Source organism: Herpailurus yagouaroundi, unplaced genomic scaffold (assembly GCF_014898765.1).
Source record: "Herpailurus yagouaroundi ecotype Mexico unplaced genomic scaffold, PumYag 387, whole genome shotgun sequence".
In the NCBI taxonomy this organism is placed as follows: Eukaryota; Metazoa; Chordata; class Mammalia; order Carnivora; family Felidae; genus Herpailurus; species Herpailurus yagouaroundi.
The window spans coordinates 1,912,601-1,925,321 of record NW_024412604.1 but is presented as its reverse complement, the minus strand read 5'-3'; the positions used below and the strand labels follow the sequence as shown (position 1 = coordinate 1,925,321).

The 12,721-nt window shown below is 49.2% G+C and overlaps 1 protein-coding gene and 1 pseudogene across 2 annotated transcripts in view; one reads left to right on the top strand and one right to left on the bottom strand.

Moving 5' to 3' along the window:
- RUVBL1 (RuvB like AAA ATPase 1) overlaps positions 1-12,334 on the top strand; it is a 44,814-nt gene extending 32,480 nt beyond the window's left edge. For both annotated transcript variants that reach the window (XM_040463314.1, XM_040463312.1), the window contains 3 exons: positions 6,467-6,569; positions 10,840-10,931; positions 11,952-12,334. In XM_040463314.1, coding sequence (XP_040319248.1) covers positions 6,467-6,569; positions 10,840-10,931; positions 11,952-12,111 — 355 coding nt within the window. In that variant the 3' untranslated portion in view covers positions 12,112-12,334. The remainder of the gene's footprint in view (positions 1-6,466; positions 6,570-10,839; positions 10,932-11,951) is intronic.
- On the bottom strand, positions 3,823-5,514 carry LOC121022253 (U6 snRNA-associated Sm-like protein LSm3; annotated as a pseudogene).
- Positions 12,335-12,721: the final 387 nt, after the last annotated feature.

Sequence of the window (12,721 nt, the reverse complement as noted above, 5' to 3'; positions counted from 1 at the left end):
GGTAGGTTGAGCTGGTGCAACGAGCCTTGACCACCGCCAATGAGTGGCCCCCTCGTCCTCTAGGTCATGGCTCCCTGTGCACAAGGGAGGGGGAGCCATTCCTATAGCAGCATCTGGCACTAGGTTTCTTCCTTGAGGCCTTAGGCTCCTCCTGGGAAGAGATGACACCCCTGGGTCCCCAAGGAGGTGCACCTGTACTGCTGTGCCTTAGCTCCACCCTCCCTTGCTTCCTTAAGAAGTCCCCTCTGTGCCAGGACCCTCAGCCATTAAAGGAGAGCCTGACCTTCATCCCAGCTCCCAAAACTTGGGAGGTCTTCTTTTCTTGTGGGGAAGAGCCCCCTGGGGCTAAGAAATCTTCAGAGGAGTTTCTCTCCACTTTGTTGCACCAAAGAGCAAGACTTAGGAAACAGCGTGGTCTCCATTCTGTGTATTCCTGTGACAGAAAATGGCACTTTTTAAAAAATGTTTATTTATTTCTGAGACAGAAAGAGACAGAGCATGAGTGGGGAGGGGCAGAGAGAGAGGGAGACACAGAATCAGAAGCAGGCTGCAGGCTCTGAGCCCGACGTGGGGCTCAAACTCACAAACCGTGAGATCATGACCTGAGCCGAAGTCGGTCGCTCAACCGACTGAGCCACTCAGGCGTCCTAAAATGGCAATTTTTTAAGAAAACAGCTTTATGGAGATAGAATTCACACACAACATAATTCACCTATCTAAAATGTACAATTCAGGGGTTTTTAGTATATTCACAAAGTCGTATAACCATCACCACTATCTGTCTTAGAGTATTTTCATCACCACAGCAAGCAGTCCTATGCCAATCAGCAGTTACCTGCCATGCCTCATCCCCCAACTTAGTTTCCCTCATCACCCTTCCCCACAGCCCCTGGCAGCCATTCATCTGCTTTCTGCCTCTGCATTTGCCTTCTCTAGACATTTCATATAAACTTCACCATACAATGTTTTCTTTTGTGCCTGGTTTCTTTGACTGGGCATAATGTTTACAAGGTTCATCCATGTTGTAACATGTGTCAGTGTTTTTTGGTCTTTAAGGCTGAATTGTATTCCATACTGTGGAATATTTAATAGCACATTCACCCATTCATTAGTTGATGGACATTGGGTTGGTTGTTGGGTTGTTTTTACTCGTGGCTATTATGAATAATGCTGCAATGAACATTTGTGTACAACTTTTTATGCAGACTTAGGTTTTTATTCTCTTGGGTACCTACCTATGCGTGGAATTATTGGGTCAGATGGGAACTCTTTTTATTTTTTTTTAAGTTTATTTATTTTTGAGAGGAAGAGAGAGAGAGAGGGAGAGAGAGAGCAGGGGAGGGGCAGAGAGACAGGGAGAGAGAGAATCCCAAGCAGACCCCGCAGTGTCAGCATGGAGCCTGACACAGGGTTTGAACTCCGGAACCGTGAGATCGTGACCAGAGCCGAAATCAAAGAGTCAGACACTTAACCAATTGAGCCACCCAGGCGCCCCCAGATGGGAACTCTTTTTAACCTTTCACGGAACTGCCAGACTGTTTCCACAGTGGCTACACCATTCACCACTGCACAGCAGTGTCTGAGGGTTCCAGTTTCTCCACATCTTTGACAACACTTGTTACTGTCTGTCTGTTATTTTATAGCTTTCCAAGTGTGAAGTGGTGGCTTACTGTGGTTTTGATTTGCTTTTCCCTGGTGGCTACTGATGTTAAGCATCTTTTCATGTGCTTATTGGTCATTTGTACCTCTTCTTGGGAGAACTGTCTATTACTGTCCTTGCCGCTTATCTTATCCGGGTTATTTGTCTTTTTATTAGTGAGTTGTAAGATTTATGTGTTCTGCACACTAGACCCTTACCAGATGTATGATTTGCAAATATTTCCTCCCATCCTGTGGGTTGGTTTTTTTTTTTTTTTTTTTTTTTTTTTTCACATTTTCTTGATGGTGTTTTTATGTTTTGATGCAATTCAGTTTTTCTGCTTTTTTTTTTCATTGCTTGTGTTTTTAGTCTCATCTGTGAGAAACCATTGCCTAATTTAAGGTCACAAACATTTACATCAGTGATCTCTTCTAAGCATTCTATAGTTTTAGCTCTTAGGTTTAGGTTTATGATCATTTCTAGTGAATTTTGTGTTTGGTCAAGGAGGAGGCCTGTCCAGCTTCAGTCATTTGCATGTGGATGTCCATTTGTCCCAGGACCATTTATTGAAAAGACTTCTTTTTTCATTGAATTGTCTTGGCAGCCTCTTCAAAAACTCAAATGGTTTTCTTCATAGCACTGTTTCTGTGTCCACTGAGCCAGGGTTCAGTGTGCTCATGGGGATTACCCTTCACATTACCAGAGAGGTGTCCTTCACTGCACTTCCTGTCATCAGAAAAGCTTTGTGTTATCTGTGTCCCCGCAGTTACAGGGTTATATAAAGAAGCAGTCAGGCAGTGGTTCTCAGCCGGGGACATTTTTACTTGTCACAACTCATGGTGCTACTGGCATCTAGTAGGTAGAGGACAGGGATGCCACTGAAGATCCTGCAATGCACGGGATAGTCCCCTACAAAAAATTGATTTGATCCGAAATGTCAAAAGCGTCGCAGTGGAGGAGTTCTGAGTTGTAGTAAGAGGGAAGCATTCACAAATGAGTCAACCATTTACACTTGTAGGTGTAGCTATAGGATAAATAGAAGTGCAGTTACCTTGTTCTTGCAGATACACCATATTGGATTTGAAGGAGAATTAGGCGTCTGGCGTCACAGCCCAAAATCGTGTGCCTGGAAGAGGCACAGCGTTAACACCATTTGAACAGTTGTCAAATGGCCTAATGGTGAAATCAATATCGGGCTGGGGCCAAAGCCAGAAATGAGCCTCTGGGTACAAGAATAAATCTGCAGTTTTAGCCAAATGTAGTTATTACAGCTTATTATTAGCAATTTCATAATCTAATAGTGCAATTATGGCAGCCTTGTCAAACAGTGATTGCTCTGCACGGAGAGCTCCTTCTGGGCTCACCACCTGGGCAGGAGCTGGTAAGTAGAGGCTTCCGTTCCTGGTCCACTTAGTGTGATGGACTCTTTTTGCAGAACAGAATTCCAGAAACCATTTTTCACTAATAAGTTTTCTTTTTAAAAATTTTTTTTTCTTTAATGTTTATTTATTTTTGAGACAAAGAGAGACGGAGCATGAATGGGGGAGGGTCAGCAAGAGGGAGACACAGAATCTGAAACAGGCTCCAGGCTCTGAGCTGTCAGCACAGAGCCCGACGCGGGGCTTGAACTCACTGACCGTGAGATCATGACCTGAGCCGAAGTCAGCCGCTTAACCGACTGAGCCACCCAGGCGCCCCAATAATAAGTTTTCTAAAAGAAACTTTGTACCTAAGATTTGTAGCTTGGACGAATGTTTTGGCATTAATTCCTAAAAATGCCTAGCAGTCTTTAAACAGACTTTTTTGTTTAAATTTTTAGTTTTGTGGACTCAAAACTATAAGAATTTTTTTCCTTTTTTTTTTTTTGCGTAAAAAACAAAATCAAATTAAATTTTAAAAAATCAGAAATAATTAAAAAAAAACAAAAGAATGGTGCAGATCAACTGAAAAGAGTTCTATGTTTTGGTGAGCACATTTATTGGAAGGGTTGGAGAAAAATAAAAATGCCCTTTAGCTTGAGAATTTGTGGGTTCTCTGCAAATCGACTCCTTTCAGGAGTGGAGGAATCCTTGGTTCTTTCTTCATACCAAAATTTACGCAGTTTTCTCTTTTGAGTGTCTTCTGTAGTTAAGGAGGCACTCCTTCCTACAGACTCTCCTATGTCCCGCGGTCAGTTCTTTGTTTCAGCCAACTCTCAGTGGTTGGGCAACTACTACAACACCATCTTCCCGGACAAAGAGCATCGGAATATTCCGTTTCGCCGATTTATGTCTCTTTGCATGTGTCCTCATCAGTTTCTGTAGTAGTCGCCGTCTCTCCCACATCTCCTGATACCATATTTAAATGTTGAACATAAGCATATAATCTGCCTCGAAGCTCTCTGTCATTTCTCATCTTTGTGTAAGGTCACATGTCCAGGCTGAGCCTGTGGAGATCCAGGGGTTCTTCTGAGGTGCTGGGGATTTGCTGCTGGTCCACTTGTCCGCCGTGGGTCAAGTCCCTATGAGAATTCTTTTTTTTTTTTAAGTTTATTTATTTAGAGAGAGAGGCAAGTGAGGTGGGGGCGGGGCACAGAGAGAGAATCCCAAGCAGGCTCCATGCTGGCAGTGCAGAGCCTGATGCGAGGCTGGATCCCACAAACTGAGATCATGACCTGAGCCGAAATCAAGAGTCAGATGCTTAATGTACTTGAGCCACCCAGGCACCCCCTCCACGAGAAATTCTTAGTGCACTGTTATAAATACTGTTCTTTTTGAAGTTTAATTAGGGAGTACTCATCTTTTCCTCTAACCGTTTCTTCTTTATACTTTCTATGTTTGTTCTTATATCTGAATGGAAAGTTATTTACCACAAGTGTTACAGAATTTGGGATATCTTAACATGGCAAAGTTGAGATCTTTCAAAGAGTTCCCGAGAATTCCCAAGAGAAATCCAAAGTAAGACTTAAAAAAACTGAACTTGCGGCCTAAACAGAATCAGATACTTCAAAATTAATTGTAGTTTTAATTTTGCATGTGAAGATTGCAAGCATACCAAATACTGAGATTTGAATCATGATAGAATTTACTCTTTATAATTCTTCCTTGTTACTTTGGAAATCTTTTTTTGGTGGAAAAGATTTGTTTTCTCTAAAGTTACCTTAATATTTATATTTGCTGTTAGTTGACTTCCCTATTTATTTTGAAAGGTCTTAATTGTTTTTTCATATTAGATTTAACAATTATTCCTTAAGGATATCATTTTTTCTTTCTTTGAATTGTTTGTATTTGAGAAAATGTATATAACGGAATTTGCAATTTTAGTTACTTTTGAGTATACAGTTCAGTGGCACTAATTGCATTCACAGAGTCGTACAACCATCCCACCACCCGTCTTGAAAACTTTCCTATGTCTCCAGACAGAAACTCTGTACCCATTAACCAGTGAGTCCCATCATCCCCTTCCCCGAGCCCTTGGTAACTTCTACTCTACTCTGTGTCTATGAATTTTCCTTTTCCAGGTATTTCCTACCAGTGAGATCCTGCAGTATCTGCCCTCTTGTGACTAGCTTCTTTCACTTAGCATCCTGTTGTAGTGTGCATCAGAACATTTTATTCTTGCAATGATAAATATACATTTATACTTCGACTGACGACCTGATAGAATTTCAACACAAGGATTTCTTCACTAAAGTTGTATTTCTTGAATGTTCACTTATGTTTGAAACTGAATACTCTGATGTTAACAGCTAAATCCAGATGACCTTCCTTGTTCTTTGTTCTGTTGATGAGTTATGACCATGGACTCTGCAGCCTGGCGCAGGGTTAGGGACGCAGGAACAGCGCCGATGTAGACCTACGGCCGCTCTGACGCCAGTGGCTGCGGTGGGAGCCCATGGCACGTCGGGCTTCCGGACCCTATGGCTGAGGCCAACCTCATTTGTGACCAGGTCTGCCGGGCACACGGCCTATCGGGCACCTGGAGTCTTGGGGCCTGGTGGGTCGGCAGGACTCCCCTCCTGGGCTGCTCCTCCCACGACTTGTTTAAGGACTCGAGAGAAAAGTAGGCACCAAGGACACAATTAGTTCCAAAAGGAAAGAAAATAATTAATGCACCTAAGGGAAGACGTTCAAGTGATTTGCTAGTAATCCAGGAACTGTAAGTTCAAACAAGGTGTCACCCTTCCTTTGTCTAAACCATGAAAGCAGCAAAATATTTAAGAATTAGACTACCCTGTGCTGGCTGCAGTGCAGTGAGATCGGATCACTCATGCAGCTGTGTAAATTAGGACATTCATTCCTTCAGACAGATATTCAGGGTCATGTCAGGCACTCTGAGAGTGGCTGAGGAAATGTTCATGACTGTATGCATAAAATTATTTATCAGACATCATTATTAATAGCAATACTTGGAAACCAGCTAAATCCCCAACAGGTTGGGTTAAGTAAAATACTTGATAGGTTATTAAGACAGAAGCAGTGTGGGCAAAACCAAAACAAAAATCTACATACTTAGTGTAATTTATAAAGGCATGTATATGAAAATTTGGTAAATATCTATATGAATATTTTTAATAGGATTTTAGGTGTCTTTTTCTTCTCTTCCCCAAATATCCTATGATATTGATATTTGCTAAAATAACGAAGCTGTTAAAAAAAATAAAATAAAATAAAATAACGAAGCTGTTTTTGATACCACCTGAATGTTAGTTAATTTATTCTGTGGTCGCGGCTCGGCCCAGGATGTGAATTGGCTGCTCTTTCATTGTGAGCACCTCAGCCATGTTTCCGGTGTCTAGTTTCTGGTCTCAGAGAGGCCCGGGTGATGTGATCATTCTGGTCCTTGCAGGGGTACTGAGGACATCACCTCTCCTCACGGCATCCCCCTTGACCTTCTGGACCGCGTGATGATCATCCGGACCATGCTGTACACCCCACAGGAAATGAAACAGGTGAGTCCCCCTTCCCCCTCTCCACAGTCTTCTCCCCTCATTTGCCCCAGCATCCCTGATGCTGTGTAAAAAGGTATTCACGGAGCACACCTGGCTCCCACCATCGTCCCGGCACTTAGCTCCTGGCCTTGGGCAAGTCACAGTACTCCAGAGCTTCAGTCCTCACGTCTGAAAGATGGGTGGGCTAACGGGGGGCTAACGAGACATTGCTTGAGGTGTTCCCAAACCCTAGCTGCCTGTGGGTCTTGGCTGTTGTCTCTTCTATCATATCCCTTCTGATAAACTTTAGGAAAGGGATAGTGAAAAAATCAACTTGATGACAGCCTTTAGGGAAGCCACCAGCTCTAGGAAAGAGGCAATAAAATATGATTTTGTGGTAGCCTCTTGCTATCTAGGCCACGCCCCCTCCAAGGCTTCTTCTGTTGAGTAGGCGAAGCCAAGAGCTCTGTCCCACCAGGACCCACGCAGGCTGGCTCCAGCAGGGCACAGAAGCTGGAGGGGGGCGAGAGCATATCTGCTGCCACCAGTGTGACTAGTGGTAGCTGTCCTGGGGGCTTCGGAGGCTGTGCCTGAGGCTGCTGCAGAGGCCTAGAGAGCTGGTGAAGCAGGGTCACACAGCTTCAAGGGGCCCCTGGGAGTGGAGGTCCTAAAAGCAGCCTGTAAGAGGCTGAAGGAAGTGTACCTAACACAGAGTGTATGCTCGACATTCCACGTGAGCCGAATTTGTGTTAGACCTGAGGGTGGAAAATGACATGGATGTCTGAGATTGGGCCTTACCCCAAAGGGCACTGCCCCGGCTCTCTGCACAGGGACTGCCTCGTGCTTGATCTGGACCTGGGGCGCCACGTGCCCAGGCACTTTACACTTAGAATTTCTAGTCCCCTTATGTGTACTTCCAGGTAGTCATTGGTCACCCTTGCTTCCTGCGGATGGCTCAGTCCCTGGGTGACAAGTCCAACATGCAGAGCCAGCCAGTACCCTGCAGAGCCCAGGCCACGTGCTCAGTGGCGGCCTGTGGCCTAGGTTGGTAGCCCACCGGGGCAGCGTGGCTGTGCTCTTGCCCTGCTCTGCCTGCCCTTGCCCCAGATGGTCCCACTGCCGGCGTAGGTCCCTCACTGTGGGTCCGTGTGGACCAGGGCTGCACCAGTGTGTGTCTCCACAGGCCCTGCCTGGACCCTCTCCTCTCACAGAGCGCAGGCCCCCTTTGTTAGATGTCATGCTGAGCCCATGGACACACTTAGCCAACATGCTTCCGTTTGATCCCCGGTACCTGTGAGGTGGGAGAGTTATTACACTGTCATTCTTAAAGGTGAGGACCCAGAGACCAAGGCTGACTAAGCCACCCAAGCTCATAGAGCTTGTCAGTGGCCAGTGGGTGACAGGACTGACAGACTGGAGTCCAGGCTGCCTGGTCTGGAAGCCCCTGGTCTTCATCACTGTGCCACCGGCTCCCACGTGCTAGAAAGGTCCCTGTTGGGGGTGGCTTCCCTGTGGCAGTTTGTCACCAGGGCCTTTCCCTTTGGAGCTCTTAAGGCCTCTCCTGGCGTTCCCTGGCAGCACTCCGCTTGCCGTGGCCCGAGGGGCCCGGCCCTGCTGGTGTTTGTGGTCGACGGCGCCCGTGAGTGCCGTGGAGACTCGGGAGCCAGAGACCTCCTCGTGACCAGCACTGACAGGGGTGCAGAGCAGCGGCGGGCATGCTGTGTAGGGGACGGTGTCCGTGTCCGGGTGCCTTGTCATCAGATCATGGTCTCCGGCCCTTGGACGAGTGCCGGGTTGAAGCCAAGGCATTCACAGAACAGAAGCAGAGGCAAAAGCAAAGGAGAAGCCGGTCGCGCCCCCATCCTTACCCTGGGGACGGGGGCACCGCGTCATCGTGCCAGGGAGGCAGCCCACACGCTGGCAGTACTTCCTGGCTGAGTGACTAGAGCAGTTGGCACAAGGTCTGCTGTCTCTTTTCAAGGTTGTCGTGAGGAGTGAGTGAGACAGCGAGGCTGACTGAGGGAAGGGATGGGGCTGGCCGCCCCGCTCCACTGCGGTTACTATCATGGCTGTTAACAGCTTGCGGGGACTTCACAGTCACCTGCTAGGGTCCTCACAACAGCTCTCAGTAACCAGGCTTCGGGGCTCAGGAACAGCGAGCATCCCCGGGTCACAGAGATGAGCTGCAGAGGTAGGACCTCACGTGGAGCCAGCTCACCGTGGAGCACGTGGTCTGGGCTCTCCGGGAACGTTCCACCCCATGCCTCTGGCTCCTCCAGAGGGCTGGTTCCCTCTTGGCTCAGCCAGGAGAGCCTCTTCTCAGGCTCTCTCTCTCGGGTGAGCAGAGGTCAGACTAACTGCCGGGACGCGCACTGCTTTGTTCTTGTGGGTTCAAGGGATAACCTCAGCATTTTTACGGGAGCCTGGGGTGGGTTTTTAAAAAAACAAAGTAAATGTAACTTGTGTACCCTGCCATCAGTGCCGACACCCTCATAAACTATCCCTGCAGGTTATTAAATGATTAAAGATCTAATTTATGAACTGTCCGTTTCCGAGCAGTCTGCAACAGGAGCACTTGGGATTGCTCTGACCTGCTCTCGAGAGAGAGTGAGAGCAGAGCATCCCTGACATTCCCGAGGCCCGACGTCCAATGCCGTGGGGCTTGCTGACAGCCGGATGCTCTGGTCTGAAGCTCTCACCTTGAGCGGGCTCCAGGATTCAACATTTGCATCTCCCTAGAGTTTCCGAAGGCCCCCAGGGGACATTTTTCTTGGCAGGACCTGGAGGTTTCCTTAATCCCCAGCTGTCAGTGAGAAGCCCTCTTGCACAAATCTGTCTGGCTCTGGCTGTTGTGGTCGGAGGGGCGTCCTGTGGTCGGAGCCAGGAGCAGGATCTCTCTCCCTGCTCCTTTGCCAGCCACCCTTCTGCCTATCCGGTAACTTCCCTCTGCCCGGTGCCTTTAGCTTCACACCCTAGACGGTGGACAGTGGAGCTCCTCCTGCACAAGCTAAGAGTCTTTTGACAGAGGTCACACTGGCAGCCCGCTCACTGGCTGAACAGAAGAATTCTACACGGCCGGGGCCGTGTTTGTGAATTATTCGAACAGGTTGCCAACATTTAGACATCAGAACATTTCACACAGAAGTCTAAGTTCTGAGTCTCTCCTGACAAAATGAAATTTCCCTGCCCTCCGCCCCGGTGGCACTGGTGGCGTGCAACAGACAGGCCACCGGCCCTGGCTCACGCGGTCTCGTCCACCTTGGCTCTTGCCCTGGTCCAGTTGTGCGGGGCCTGGCTGTCCTACCGAGCAGGACTCGTCCCGTTCACGGCAGCCGACGTGCTGGGTGCCCTCCCCGGGGTCCCCGACGCTGAGCTGCCTGCCTCTGCGGGTCTCTGCCCGGGAGCTGTGAGGCCAGTCTGAAGAGCCCGGCTCCTAAACCCCCGGGTCCCTCTCTTCCCCATGCAGGGCTTGAGCCGGGGGCTCAGTCTTTCCCATTTCCTATGCCTCTACCTCGGGTGTTTTTATGGCTTTAATTTAAACAAGGGCTTCTTGATATCTTGTTTACGAAGCTGCCAAAGTGAAAAATTCCTGTATTATATGAGGCTCGAAGTCCTCGAGTTATCTCGGCTCCCCAACACACAACATCATTATCCCAGCTGCCCCTTATCACTCAGCGCCGGTGCGCCTGCAGGATGCCGGGGCCACTTGTGCTCCAGCGGCCGCGCCGCCAGCCTGTCTCCCCTCCAACTTCACCAGGATCTTCCAACCGCAACAAGCGTCAGCCTCTCTGTGATAGATTAGATATCTCCCAGTGATGTTATGAGGGCTGGTAAATCTTTAAAAGTAACTTTTTTGATTTATTTAACCATCGTATTTATCAAACAAATAAAAAATGTCTCCTCTTGCCTGAGTGCTTATAGGTGGTGGTACCCACGCTGGGGAGGAAGGTTAGAGCCCTTGAGGGAGCCTGGGCAGGTGTCGGAGAGGCCCACGTTCTCTAGGTTTGGGGACTGCCGCGAGGAGGGTGGGGAGGTAGGAGCCGAGCTACCCGGCCCACACCTCCAAGGGTACCAGCCGCCATCTGGTCACCGTGAACACTGCACCCCGGAGGTGTGCAGGGCCAGCAGCCCAGGGTGGAGGCCAGCTCTCTGCCCTTCCAGCCCAGATTTGGGCCTCTTCGGCACGGTTGATGCCAGGCAAGACACGCTGGACAAGATTGTTTTTAAAGCACTTGATAAAGGGGACACTTGAGGTCAGTCACTATTGATCATGGTCTTTCTCCTCCAAAAGATTATTAAAATCCGAGCCCAGACAGAAGGGATCAACATCAGTGAGGAGGCGCTGAACCACCTGGGAGAGATTGGCACCAAGACGACTCTGAGGTGAGCACGTCTGCCCGGAGCTACTCCCCGCCCATCTGCCCTGTGGAGCCTCCATAGGGCCCATTCTGAGACATACTGATGGGTCCCTCACAAGGGCACAGGACCACGTCTGCTCTCACTGCTGTGATGGGTCTCGTCCTGGGCACTGCGATTTAGAACGCGGAACATTTAAGTGACGGCGCCCATAAAGCTAGAGTGACACGTTAGGTCCCTTTGTCCCACAGTGGATGCTCCCCTGTGTGGAGAGCTTGCCAGCTCCCTTAGTGGAGGAGATGGACAGTCCGGAGACCAGGGTCCGAGGCAGAGGGCTCACTGGCCAGGCCCCGCTTGACCCCTCCCCCTGGCTCTGTTCTCCAGGCTGTGGTGGGCAGGGGGTGGTGGGTGCAGGGGAGGGGGAAGGACGAGCATGGACACAGATTGGTCTCCTGACTGTTCGCCAGTGGCCCAGAGCCACCTGCCTGTGGACAATGTCCCTCTTGGTGTCCCGACTGCTTGAGAAATCACGACCTCACAGCTCCCAGCCAGTCCCTGTTTCCCTTTGAGTCTGTTCCTTGCTCGGAGGTTGAAGCAGAATTGCAAGATGTTTTCTTTGGGTGGAGCGGTACTTAAAAACTCCAGGATTTTTGTGCCTTTGCTTGGGGAACGTGCTTTTTGTTGACTGTGTGCTCATTTGCCTGCCGTCTGCCATGTCCAGTGTCCAGTCTGGGCCTTAGCATTCCTCGCCTGCACCTGTGTCCACCACAGTTTGTGGTCCCTTTTATTTTTCTCAAAGATTTTAGTTTTAAGGAATCTCTATACCCAGCGCGGGGCTCGAACTCACAACCCCGAGATCAAGAGTCTCGCACCACCGACCGAGCCAGCCAAGCGCCCCTGTGCTCTCTTTCGAGTAGCAGCGCAGTTACAGCCTGTCTGAGAACTTTCAGACTGTGACAGATTTGGGGGCTGGGATGTGGCTTGTGGCTTGTGGCCCTCCTCTGATGTGGCCCCGTCTCACTCCTGCCCCGGCCCCTGTCACTCTAGGTACTCGGTGCAGCTGCTGACCCCGGCCAACTTGCTGGCCAAGATCAATGGGAAGGACAGTATCGAGAAAGAGCACGTGGAGGAGATCAGTGAGCTCTTCTATGATGCTAAGTCCTCGGCCAAAATCCTGGCTGACCAGCAGGATAAGTACATGAAGTGAGACGGCCGAGTTGGCTGCGAGACACTCCGGGCGAGCCTGGCCTTGGGTCTGGCGGGAGGCCGCCCTGCGCTTGGGCTCTGTCCCCACTCAGCCGCGGTCGGGAACGACATCAGTTCAGCGTGGAAAGTGTTTCTTTGTAAATTATCATAACTTCTGTGGTTGCTTTGAAGGAACCCTGCTTCACCTGGAATGTTTTCTAATAAACCCTTGTAGGTTATTTTGATGCCATGTCTCTCTCTGAATTTTTTAAAAATAAACTTTGTATTTTAGAACAGTTTTAGATTTCCAGAATGTTGTGAAGACAGTGCAGGGGGTTCCCGTGTGCCTCACACCGTTTCCCTCATTGTTAACGTTCCACAGTGCTGGTGTGGTTCCTTTGTCACATCCGATGAGCCAGTATTGGCTCGCATTGTCCTGCCCTGCTCAAATTTCCTGGGTTGAGGAATGGCCTTGTCTGTCCCAGGATCCCACCCAGGACACCACACTACATTTAGCCAGCCCACCTCCTTCAGCCCCTGTTGGCTGTGACGGTTTCTTACCCGTTCTCTGATTTTGCGGACCGTGACAGGTTGAGGGGTGCTGCTCAGGCGTTGTGTCGATCAGCCCTCCG